Here is a 13,551-nt window from a genome sequence, read left to right as displayed (position 1 = left end):
CAGAAACATGTTCGTGATTAAATTGAAAATCAAAGGCGATCAGGATATCGAGTCATAGAGATGTACAGCATGGAAACAGACCCTTCGGTCCAACCCATCCATGCCGACCAGATATCCCAACCCAATCTAGTCCCACCTGCCAGCACCTGGCCCATATCCCTCCAAACCCTTCCTATTCATATACCCATCCAAATGCCTCTTAAATGTTGCAAATTGTACCAGCCTCCACCACGTGTTCTGTGAAAGTGGTTTCCATAGTTAATATGTATTCATTATAGAAAATATTACTCAGTACTTGCAAAACAAATACATATAGATACACTGCAATGCTTTTATTCCTAAACTACAGTAACCTTTGTGTCAAACTTTAAAAATCAGCAGGAGTGGTCCTGTGACATCACAAACTGGTTTTCAATGGAAGGTTTCACTAATTATGCAAACAAAAGTATAGTTTGCACTTAGTTATTTCAAATTTTATAACAAATCATTCTGAAACAATTTGAAAAATACCAAAACACCATAAAGTTAAAACAATACTGAGTGCAGTCTTGTAATTTCTAATTTTAATGTAATAAAGAAAATTAACTTCATGAGATTTTACTTCTCTGTTGTCATTGCCATCTTGACAGATTGACCTTAATGCTCACTTTTAAACACCCATCCATTGAAACAATGGACTATTATTGTGCTATTTGTCTGCCAGTTTTGAGTACATTAGCAGTCCAAATATAATTAGCACTCTATTGACGATGATCACCTTGTTTAAGTAGAGATTAATGAAAGAAAATTTAAAATAGTTCCACTGGATAATTTAGGTAACCCTTTGATTCAGAAAAGCCCAGACAGCACAAAAGACTAATAAACAGTTTCACAAACCTTTCTTCAGTATTCCTTTAAAAAGACAATAGATATTTCTTTCATTTATAATTTGACAACTCAAGAGTAAAACAAACTTTTAATGTGGTTCTTCATTACTTTGATATCCTATTTGGTTAACGTTTTTGGCTGGACAGTTGCTCTGTAATGCAAAGTGATACCAACAACCGTGAATTCAATTCTCGTACCAGCTGAGGTTACCATATAAGATTCTCCTTCTCAACCTCTCCCATTGCCTGAGATATAGCGACTATTAGGTTACATCTCTCGACTGAGAGAGTAGCCCTATGGTTCTCTGGGACTATGCCAACATATCTTCATCCCATTACCGATAGAGACGGGTCTTGCTTCCTTAAAACAGATAAAACATGTATTGTGTTTTGGACTAAGGCATGGATGACAGCACAACTAACTTCTGAATGCTCAAGTTCAGCCTACTGTATTCTCTTCCACACTTATAAAAGGTCTTTACTCCAAATTTGATGTTACATGCATCCTCCCTCCATTCCATCTCCACCCAACAGTCCAATCGTCTTCCTGCTGTGGGGTGCAGTATCTGAATCTCTGTGCAAACTCTTCTTAAATATTATCTTTTCCACTGCACCTTTGATCACTTGGCTAACTTCATTTAGGTCTATTGTTAACTTTACTATGGTGAAACAGTTTGGAATAGTTTCTCACATTACAGATATAAAAGGAAAGTAAAATTATTGTTTTGTTTTACCTGATCAAGTAACATTTTCTTAAATGCCACAGTTTTGCTCTTTCCGACAACAAGTTGATCTAGCAACTTATACCACACTCCGAGTACAGGACCCTATGGTAAAGGGATTAAAATAAACATACAATGAACATCACTTAAGTGACTGAGGATTGTAATTTCAAGTGTTTACAGTGAATCAATTTTGCCAAAACTACCCTTGCACTGAGGTCATAACTGTGCCAAGTCTGCTGATCTCTCTCCCACACGTATTGGCTATTGGAATGGAGAGCAACCAACGTATCAAAAAACTACAAGTATGAAATTATCTGCATCATGTAAATTACTTTTCAAGAAAGATATTCTACTCAGTACAGTCTACATGATAAGTTATCAGTTGTGTCTAAAGAGTTACCGCTTTCACTTCTAATTCTTTTACCTTATATTTATTCTCTTGAGCAGTGGCTTACACTATATAAAGGACCACTGAAATCATTAGTCCTCTAGTGACTTATCCAAATGGTCTTCCATTCATCATTCAGCCTAAAGTCCCCAGGGATGGATATCATCAGGTTTGAGAAATTTGTTGGTCTTTAGTGCCATTATATTTTCTAATACTATTTCATTACTTAGGCTAACTTTTGAGTGTTCTAACTCTTGCTTTATTATTACAATGTCAGAAATATTATGCCTGGAATATATTATTAGCCTCTTTGCCTCCGCTGAAGACTGGCAAAACATTATTCAAGAAACAGTATTAATTGCATCAGGCTTTTAAAAGACACACATGATCACTTAAAACCCCTTTGTGTTATTGTTGTTTCTCCATTAGTGCAGGTTTTTTTTTAAGCAGTTGTCAGGAATGCTATTTGAAGGGTTGGTGCAGAATCAATGAGCTGAACAACCTTTTTCTGCACTTTAGGGATTCTATGTCATCAATCTCTATAGCTGATTTATGTTAGTTTTCTGCCTCCAGGTCAAATTTTGTTTTTGATTTTTATGTCAAAATGCCTTCAGTATTATCCTTAAGGACATGATGATCCTGATGACTGACCAGCATATGGTGTCTCTTAGGCAATTTTGGAGCTCCTTGAGGTCTCTGTTGTACTATAATGTTGTCCATATGTGCCAATCTTTCAGTGCACTTTTTTTTCCAGTTTATCAGCTTGTTGGAATATTGTGATTGTACTGGTAAAGTAAAACTCACCACACATATAGAAATAAATGGTCATAGGAATTTAACAATGTCGCAGGCTCTGAAATTATTAAAGATAATAAATTTGTCCTCACGTGGTACTCTTCCAATGATCCTGTTGAAAATATTGCTCTCTAACCTCATCTGTTTGTGTTATTGCTTATGCATGAAATGGTTAAGTGTTATATACTATACTGGCATTTAACAAGCACTATTCAAATAGAGTCAGTTTTTGATTCTTTGTGAAATGAGTTCAGTTTAGATGTCAATTCAGATCAAATGGCAAAGACTGAAGTTGATTTGTCAGTCCTGTAAAATGTGCAGCTTCTGCCTCCTTCCTCAAGATGAGACTCCTCATTGTACCTGCTCAGCATTTTGGCTCTTCCATAGCATCAAACCACATGAGTGGTTCATCAGTAGGTCAGGAAGGTAGCCCACTAATCTTCTCACCTCAGCTAAAGACAGGTTATAAATGCCATCAGCAAAATTGGTCCCAATTATGAATTTAAACATGGTAAATGCTATTCATTAATTTTGTTTTGATCTCTCTTGTAGGATGGTCATTTATTAAAATAATTTGCACAATAAATGTTCATTAAGTTTTAATTTGAATCTCTCATTTTCCAACAAAAAAATGGATAATGGGTGGCATCAACTCCTGGCAAGTATAACAGATCTGCAATAATTAGTTGGAAAGCAAGTGAGTGTGTCACAGGGTGTCACCTGACAAGTCTCTTTATAGAATGAAATCACTTTATTGCTCTTTGAAACTTCCTAGATCTCAGACTTCTGTCTTAACTGACTACTCCTTACTTGGAGAGTATGCCTTTTGGTCCTCTATTTACCCAAGGGGGAAACAATCTATCAGCATTTCACCTGTCAAGTCCCATGAAATGTGTTACATGTTTCTAAACTCTAAGTACAAAAGGAGGGTATGGGTGTAAATTGGATACCAGAAACAGCATCAACAATTAGCAAACAATGTTTAGTCTGAGGTCAGTGCTGAAAAATTGCATTTTAGTCATCAATCACCTGGACACTGAAATCTTGTAAGGAAAAGCTGTAAAAATACCCAGAATGGCTGATAAGGTTGCTAGAAATCAACCACAAGAACAGCAGTGTAAAGCAGAAAGAGTCACATGCTCTCAACAGTTTTGGGGATCTGGCTGATTACTAATGAAGCAACTAAATCCAAGACTCTACAGTCATAAGTAGTCAAACAAAATGGTTGACTTCAAAAGACCACAATGACATTCTACTCAAGTATAATCTTCTAAGGTAAATGGGATAGTGAAAGAGTATCAAATCCTTGCAGCCATCCAGGACCATTTTTTGATGTGAGCACAGATGGTTTGTATTCACAATCTATATCATTAGATACTACAACTCTTTTGTGCAGGGATACAGAGGCAAATTGCAGCATCCATACTGTGCCTTGGTTAATAATGAACTGAAACAAAAGCACCTTCAACAACTACTGTATGTACCAAAACCTGAAGGCCAAATAAATAAATACTTTTGAAATCTAGTTAGGGTGGTAATATAGGAAATTCCTCGCCTCAGTCAGGCATCAAGCTAAAGACCCTCTTACCCAGATGACTTGCTGTACAGTATTTTACCCATTCGGTAGTCATCAGGTATCTCCCAACTGAAACTGGCAGAGTTAACAGAAGCTTGAAAATGGTATGAGTGGTCTCTAAGCGTATTTGGGACAACAAGCATGACGCTTTTTAGAAGAGGGAATCTGCTGAAGGGGGTTCGAATAAATTGAGAAAAGTTATCAAAAAGGAATTGAAGGAGTAAAATTAACACATCAATGACAACACTGAACAACAAGAATTTTCAAATTTTATTTTACATCCAAAAAAAGGAAATAAAACTTTGTCATACAGCATGGAAATAGACTCTTTGGTTCAACTTATCCATGCTGACTAGGTTTTCCAAACTAACCTAGTCCCATTTGCCTGTGTTTGGCCCATAGCCCTCTAAACTTTTCCTATTCATGTACCTATCTGAAGATCTTTTCAATGTTGTACTACCACTTCCTTTGGCAGTTCATTCCACATACATGACACTCTCTGCATGAAAATGTTGCCCCTCAGATCCCTTTTAAAATCTTTCCCCTCTCACTTTAAACCAAAAGACCTTGGCTATCAACCTTATGATTTTATAAACCTCTACAAGGTCACCCCTCGACCTCCTGCACTTCAGGGGAAAAGTTCCAGCCTCTCTTTATAACTCAAATCTTCCAGTCTGATAACATCCTTGTAAATCTTTTCTGTACCCTTTCCAGTTTAATAACATCTTTCCTATTGCAAGGCAACCAGAACTATACACAGTAGCCCTAAAGTAGCCTCACCAATTTCTTGTACAGCCACAACACGATGTCTCAACTCCTATGCTCAATGCTCTGCACAAATGTCCACAAAGTAATACGGACATTCTAAGAGACAAAATCAGCTTAACTGATTTTATTTCGATGATCGGAGTGCCTAGCATTAGCCATGCTTGGAAACATCTAATTATGCCACTACTTGGAGTTCAACAAACTATCACTGGGCAGTACATCAACAAACAAAAAGCAGATGTAGAGAGAATCCAACCAACTTTCCTTGAAGTTCAAGGGATTACCCAGATGACTTGCTGTACAGTACTTTACCCATTCAGTAGTCATTAGGTATCTTCCAACTGAAACTTGTGCTGGCATCACCATCATCAAATCCTCCACAATAAATTAGATCAACCTTAAAAATGTAGTAACCAGACAAGTAGGTCAGAGGCTAGGAATCCTGCAGCAAGTAACTCTCCTCCTGATTCCCCAAGTCCTGTCTGCTATCTACAAGGCATAAGCCAAGAGTGTGATAACGGGTCAGTTAGACTCAAAACGTCAGCTCTTTTCTCTCCTTACAGATGCTGCCAGATCTGCTGAGATTTTCCAGCATTTTCTCTTTTGGTGTGATTAAATACCTTCCATTTACATGGACAAGTGAAGTTCCAGTAATAAATCTGGATTCTAACTAATGACTGGTACCATAACCTAAAAATGCCTCCCACCACCACTGTCATATAATAGTGGTAGCATTGCATCTTATAAATAGTGCATACTACAGCTAAGATTTCTTAATATATTCCAAACCTTCAAACTCTCCCACATCAAAGGGCAAGGGCAGCAAATACATTGAACATCACCATCTGTAAGTTCACGTCCAAGTGACACACCCTCTTGACTTGGAAATATATCATTCTTCATTGTAGCTAGATCAATATCCTGGAGCTCCCCAATAGCACTGTGCAGGTATGTACACCACATTGATCCACTGTAGTCAAGATGGCAGCTCATCAACACCTTTGCAAGGCAATTAGGAGTGTTCAACAAATTTTGCCTTCCTTCGGTGAAGTTCACACCACATGAATGAATTTAAAAGAAAACGCAAGTTACCTTTGCAATGCCTGCCATTGTGAAGAATCGGAGTCCAACACTGCCTTGGAGTGTTGTAGACGAGAAAATGCACTACCAAGTGGGATGATTTGCTTTTAACTTCCATGAGCATAAGTGATTATAAAAGATGCATCAGGCAAATAACACATTAAAAATCATAAATTCCTGAGTTTTAAACTAAGTAGAGTTGGAAATTTGGTAAATCAATATCAATGATTTTGAAAGTTCACTAATTTCAACTGACTCTTAGAAGGACATAAAAGACAGGAACAAGAGTGGACTACACAGCTCACCAAGTCTGCTCTGCCATTCAATATGACTGTGGTAATGCTGGGCTTACATATGGATGTATAAGGTCCAATGGAACTTTTCAAATAAGAGCTGGAGACTTTTCTTCAATCTTTAATCCTTAAACAACGACACCAGAACAAATAATCTGGTCATTATCACTACTTCATGTTGCCCTCAATTTAGAATGTTCTGAAGTTCTGAATAAAGTGAGATAATTGTAAATTATACCCAAAATCTGACTCCATGTTTTAGGGTGATGCCGCAGGATGACAGCAGATAGATGACAGAGGTAGAGGTCATGGGCAGTGAACCTGTGCTCTTTACCCTACTGTTTTGATAGCCTTCCTATAAAATGGAGCTACAATCTGTACACAATTCTTCACACAAAATTCTTATTACGCTTTCGTGCCACTCCATCTGGACTTCTATATTTTCTACATCTTAGCACAGAATCTTGTACTCCATTAGCTTTCTTAAGCTTTTGAATTCCATCAACTTTCTTCATCCACTTGGGAAATGAAACACTGCTCTTTCAAATCTCGCAGTTAATCTCCATTTAGACTATAAGTATTAAATTTTTATTTGTCAAAAGTAATCATTCATTCATATTTATTGACCTTAAATTCCATCCTCTACCATTTTGACCATTTGCTCATTTTATCAATACGTAGCAAGTTTAAGTAAGACGGTTATCCCTATTTATAAACCTTTCCGCATCTTTTCCAGAGCATATGTTTGAAAGCTCCTCCAGCTCTGCAACTTGGAAAGCTCTACTCCTCTAATCCTGGCTTTCAATTCATTCCTCATTTTCTGACTCACCACAAATGGTAGTGCTTTCAGCTGCATTGTTGCTGCTCTCTGGCTTCTTTCTAGTTTATTTTGTCTCAACTTCTTATAACACCTAGAAAAACCTCTTCAAAATCTCTTTCCATTCAAATTGGTAATACAATTTCCAAATCGCAGCTAGGTGCAGACTTCATCCACAGTAACTATATACTTTGTAAGATTCTACTGTTAAAGGGTATTAAAATAATTGCTTGAGAGACATTGTGCTTTAAACACAGGCTATAATCTTGTTTTTATTTTGCATCATTTGTTCTGTTCCAATATAAAGCCCATTTTAGAGTCTGCAATTACCACATAAATTAATCCAACAGTTGTCATTCTGAGCGTCCTTTTCGTGTCATGATTTGCCCATCCTTGTCGTTCAATCAGTTGCTGTGAAATTACATCACTGCATCCAACCAAAGTACCTGCAAAATTGAAGGACAATTAACAGTATTTAAAACATTCTCAGTGTAAAAATTTGGAGTTTTAAATCAGAGCTCAGCAACTGAATTCACAAGTTAGGTTAATCCACATGAAATTCACATGTCAAAATTCAAAAATTGAAAGTCAAAAGTACATAAGTGACTTACCTTTCATCATTAAAGCTCAAAATTACTTTTCAAATTGATCTCTTATCAATCACACTTTAAGAACCTGCAGAAGCCACCCAGGTATGAACTTCTCTATTTATTCAAACTGGTATTTTGAAGTGTAGAAGTTACTTGGAATTTCTCAGAACTAATATCTCAGAAATAGCCATTTATCAGAAAATGGAAAGGAGGGAGGGACTCAAGAAAATTACAATGAGCTGAAAAAGTAAGTTGTTGGAGCAGTGCCCAAGTCCTGACAGACTTCATCTTACATTCTTAAAAGTGGCAAGTTAGGTAGTTCATGCATTGGCTCCCTAGATTCAAGGAAGATTCCATTAAATTTGAAAATAGTAAATTATCTTGTTTAAACAAGGACAGCGAAGTAGAGCAAAAACACTACAGGCCAGATTCATATCTGTCACACAGAATATGATCAAGCAGAGTCAAAAGTAGAAGGGGAAATCATGTCAAATTTTTAATAGAATTCTTTAAAGGTGGTGACAAGCAGGATAAAGACTATGACTCTAATTAAATTTTCAGAAGGCACTTGACGAGGTGCCTAACCTTAGGCACCTTTGTGAGTAGCCTCAGTAAGTAAAGAGCCCATGGTGTTGAAGGTAGTATATTGGCATATATAGAAGACTAACAGAAGGTAGAGTTGAGATGGGGACTGGCAGGGTGGCATTTCCAGGATGGCACCTGTAACTAGCAGTGTATCACAGGGCTCAGTTCTGGGGACAATTATTTCTAATATATCTAAGCAAAGTACAATGGCATAGGAGGCAATCCAGAGAAGGATCACTAGCCTGATATCAAGTATAGAGGTCTGTTTTATGAGGACAGGTTGAGTAGATTGGGACCGCATGGCTTGGAATAGGGACGAGATGTGACCTTACTGATATAGGTTTTGTAGGGGATTTGACAGGTTGATGTGGAAAAGTTGTTTCCCCATGTGGGAGAATCTATGACAAGAGGGCATAATTTCAGAATAAGGGTTTGCACACTTAAGGCAGAGACAATTTCTTGTCTCAGAAGATAATGAATCAATGGAATTTTTTAAACCACAGCTGTTGAAGCGGATTTGTTAAGTATACTCAAGGCTAACACAGACAGATTTTTAAATCAGCCAGGGAAAGTGGAGTTGAGGATTATCAAATCAACTATAAATTTCATTGAATGGTGAAGCTGATTCAACAGCCTGAGTGGCCTACTTCTGTTTCTAGCTTTTATGGGGAAATTGTCTTAGGGAAATTGTCAGAAGCTATTATTAAAGATGATGCAGCAGTGAACTTGGTTAAATTTAAGGTAGAGTTAATACTGTTTTATGAAAGGGAAATCATGTTTAACCAGTCCACTAGGCTAATATATAACATGCAATAGTACCACACAGTAACAGGCCCTTTGTGCAGGCAGATGGGATTAGTTTGGAATTCTCTCAGTTGGCACACAGTTTGTTTCCCTCTAGTCCATTCCTGTTCAGGAGTCAAAATGCCTCTTAAATTTGGCTAACATATCAGCTTCTACCATCCTCCTTGGCAGCACTTTCCAGGCATTTACCACCCTCTCTGTGGCATTCATCTTGCAGATCTCTTAAACTTTCCCCTTCTCACCTTATACGTATTCCACTTAGTACATTTCCACCCTGGGAAACAAACCCTATCCATGCCTCTCAATTTTACATACTTTTAGCAGGTCACCTTACACCAGATACTCCAGCAAAAAACAATCCAAGTTTGAAACAACCTTTCCTTATAGCTACTGCACACCAATCCAGGCACCATTCTGGTAAACTTCTTTTGCACTCTCACACAAGCCTCCACATCCTTCCTATACTGTGGTGATTAGAACTGAACACAATAACCCAAACGTGGCCTAACCAAAGTCTTAGACAGATGTAACATGACTTGCCAACTTTTGTTATCAATGCCCCGACTGATGACGGCAAGCAACTTATCAATTTGTGTAACCACTTTTAGGGAGCTATGGACTTGGACCCAATGATCCCTCTGCATATCAATGCTACTAAGGGTTGGGCAAGATCCTCTCATTTTGCATTTAAACCTTCCAAAATGAATCACCTCGTACTTGTTCGGATTAAGTTCCATCTGCCATTCCGACACCCAACTTTCCACCTGCTATATTCTGCTGTACCCTTTGGTAAATTTCCTCACGATCCACATCACCTGCAAATTTTATAGAGACCACCCAAATCATTATACATATTACATAAAAGAGGTTCCAGCGCTAATCCTTGCAGAACACCACTGGGCACAGACCCCCCCGTCAGAAAAACACCTCTCCACAACTACCCTCTCTCTATGATGAAGCCAAGTTTGCATCCACCTTGCCAACTCATGGCTGGATTCCATACTACCTAATCTTCTGGACCAGCCTACCTTGAAGGACCATGTCAAAAGTTTTAGTGAAGACAAAGTAGAGAACATCCACTGCCCTACTCTCAATCATCTTCATCACTTCCTCAAAAACGCAAATTAAGTTTGAGAGTCAAAACCTTGCCCACAAAGCCACGCTGACTACCCCAAATAAAGCCATGATGTGGAGGAGCCGCTGTTGGACTGGGGTGGACAAAGTTAAAAATCACAACACCAGGTTATAGTCCAACAGGATTATTTGGAAGCACTAGCTTTTGGAGCACTGCTCCCTCAGGTTCACAACCACCTGATTGACTTTATCCCCAATTAATCCATTCTTCTCCTAATGCAAATAAATCCTACTTCTAAGAATCTTCTCCAATAATCTCCCAACCACTGATGTATATAATTTCCTGATTCTCCCAGTTGTCCTTCTTGAACCAAGGATCACCACTGTCTTCTGAAATTATTCTGGAACCTCATCTGCAGCTAAAGAGCATACAAAGATCTCTGTCAAGGTCCTGGGATTTAATCTACCTTAAATGTTCTTCAAGACTTTTAAGAAGATATGACAACACAAAGATTATTGTAGAAAATAAAAGCTCATTGTAGGGGGTAATATACTGGCATGGACAGAAGATTGAGGAGAAAGTGAGGTCTGCAGATGCTGGAGATCAGAGCTGAAAATGTGTTGCTGGAAAAGCGCAGCAGGTCAGGCAGCATCCAGGGAACAGGAGAATCGACGTTTCGGGCATAAGCCCTTCTTCAGGACAGAAGATTGGCTAGCTAACAGGAAAATAAAGAGTTGCATAAATGGTTTGTTCTAGTTACCAAGATATCATAAATGGCATGCCACAGAAGTCAATACTGTAGCCTCAACTTTTAAAAATGTTTATAACTGACTTTGATGAAGGGACTGAAGATATTGTTGCTAAATTTGCAAATAATACAAAGATAGGTAGAAAATAAGTTGTGAATAGGACACAAAGAGGCTGCAATCAGGAAAAGATAGGCTGAGTGAGTTGGTACATACCTGGCAAATTGATAATGCGGGAAAATATGAAATTGTCCATGTTGGCAAGAACAATGAACAAGCAATTGGAGAAAGACTGCAGCACTCTCAGATGCAGAAGGACCTTACTATCTTGGCTCATGAAATGTAAACAAGTAATTTGGAAAAGCTGATAGAAATGTTATAAGTTTTTGCTAGGTGGATTGAATACAAAAGTGGGGAGATAATATTTCAGGTATACAAACATTGGGCGAGACCACAAATGGAGTACAGTATTGGTCTCCTTATTTCGAGGAAGGGTGTAACTGCATTTGAAGTAATTCAAGAAGGTTTATTAGACTAATTACTGGAATGGACAGGTTTTCCTGAGGGAAGATTGGACAAGCTACTCTGACAGCCACTGGAAAAAGTGAGGACTGCAGATGCTGGAGATCAGAGCTGAAAAATGTGTTGCTGGAAAAGCGCAGCAGGTCAGACAGCATTAAAGAAGGGCTTATGCCCGAAACGTCGATTCTCTTGCTCCTTTGATGCTGCCTGACCTGCTGCGCTTTTCCAGCGACACATTTTTCAGCTCTGATAGCCACTGGAGTTTGGAAGATAAAAAGGCAAACTGATTGAAACATACAAAATTCTGAGTATGTTTAAAAGAGTGAATGTGGAAGGGATGTATCCTCTTGTGGGAGAATTTAGAACTAGGAAGGCACAATTCAAAAATAATGGTCATCCATTTAAGACAAGGGGGAGGAGAATTTATTTTTTCCTGAATAACCATGAGTCTTTGGAACTTTCTTCCTTTAATACAGTAGAAGCAAAAACATTGAATATTTTATTCACAATAGGTAGATAAGTTTTTGGTAAGCAAGACATTATTTAGGGTAAAAGGCAATATAGAGTACAGGCTCCAATTAGATCAGCCCTCACTTTATTAAAATGACAGAACAGGTTTGATGGGCCAAATGGCCTACTCCCGCTCCTAACTTGGATGTTCCTCTTAGCAGGAGGTCAAAGCTTGGCTTTGCATCAGTACCTCACCCAGCAGTACAACAGAGATCTGCAAATCCAATGGAGTCAGATATTTCACAGAATCCCTAGCTTCATTATACCACCGATTCAGCACATAACGCACTTCTTTGTGATGCTTTCAAATGTAATTATCTATTTAAAATTATGTTCATAAGAAATCACATAAATGTTTCACTTGTCTGGATGAATGCAGCTTTAACAATGCTCAAGAAGCCTGACACCATGCAGGATAAAGCAGTCGCTTCAGTGGCTGCACATTCATATACGTCCACTCCCTGCCCCAAATGATGTTTAGTGTGAACAACTGCAAGATGCTTTGAAGAAACTCGCCAAATATCCGGAGACAGTATATTCCAAACCTCTGACCACTTCCAACTCAAATACTCACAACTGCAGGTTATCCTCCAAGCCACTCACCATGCTGACTTTGAAAAATATCACCACTTCTTCATAAAACCTTGGCGATTAGATTAGATTACTTACAGTGTGGAAACAGGCCCTTCGGCCCAACAAGTCCACACCGACCCGCCGAAGCGCAACCCACCCATACCCCTACATTTACCCCTTTAACCTAACACTACGGGCAATTTAGCATGGTCAATTCACCTGACCCGCACATCTTTGTGACTGTGGGAGGAAACCGGAGCACCTGGAGGAAACCCACGCAGACACGGGGAGAATGTGCAAACTCCACACAGTCAGTCAGTCGCCTGAGTCAGGAATTGAATCCGGGTCTCTGGCGCTGTGAGGCAGCAGTGCTAACCACTGTGCCACCGTGCCGCCCACCAACATGGGTTACCATGTAGTGGGTCAAGAAGGCAGCTCGGCATCACCTTCTCAAGGGCAAGTAGGAACAGGCAATGACACCCACATCCCACAAGGGAATAAAACAAAAAGACATCCATGCATTAACAACTGTCTGTCTGTATGCAAATTCCAGATAGAGTCAGAGATGTACTGCATGGAAACAGATCCTTCGGTTCAACCCGTCCATACCGACCAGATATCCCCACCCAATCTAGTCCCACCCATATCTATCCAAACCCTTCCTATTCATATACCCATCCAAATGCCTTCTAACTGTTGCAATTGTACCAGCCTCCACCACTGCCTCTGGCAGCTCATTCCATACACGTACCACCCTCTGCATGAAAACGTTGCCCCTTAGGTCTCTTTTGTATCTTTCCCCTCTCACCCAAAACCTATGCCCTCTAGTTCTGGACTC

At 38.9% G+C, this 13,551-nt stretch overlaps 1 protein-coding gene across 4 annotated transcripts in view; it reads right to left on the bottom strand.

The window, feature by feature from the left end:
- The window catches only part of LOC122543442 (UI-like), a 167,913-nt gene that overhangs the window by 104,926 nt on the left and 49,436 nt on the right, over window positions 1-13,551 (bottom strand). For all 4 annotated transcript variants that reach the window (XM_043682171.1, XM_043682152.1, XM_043682156.1 and 1 more), the window contains 2 exons: window positions 7,639-7,754; window positions 1,601-1,693 (listed from right to left, as the gene is read on the bottom strand). In XM_043682171.1, the coding sequence (XP_043538106.1) occupies window positions 1,601-1,693; window positions 7,639-7,665 (120 nt within the window). In that variant the 5' untranslated portion in view covers window positions 7,666-7,754. The remainder of the gene's footprint in view (window positions 1-1,600; window positions 1,694-7,638; window positions 7,755-13,551) is intronic.

This window comes from Chiloscyllium plagiosum, chromosome 3, assembly GCF_004010195.1.
Source record: "Chiloscyllium plagiosum isolate BGI_BamShark_2017 chromosome 3, ASM401019v2, whole genome shotgun sequence".
In the NCBI taxonomy this organism is placed as follows: Eukaryota; Metazoa; Chordata; class Chondrichthyes; order Orectolobiformes; family Hemiscylliidae; genus Chiloscyllium; species Chiloscyllium plagiosum.
This window is presented reverse-complemented; position numbering and strand designations above follow the sequence as displayed.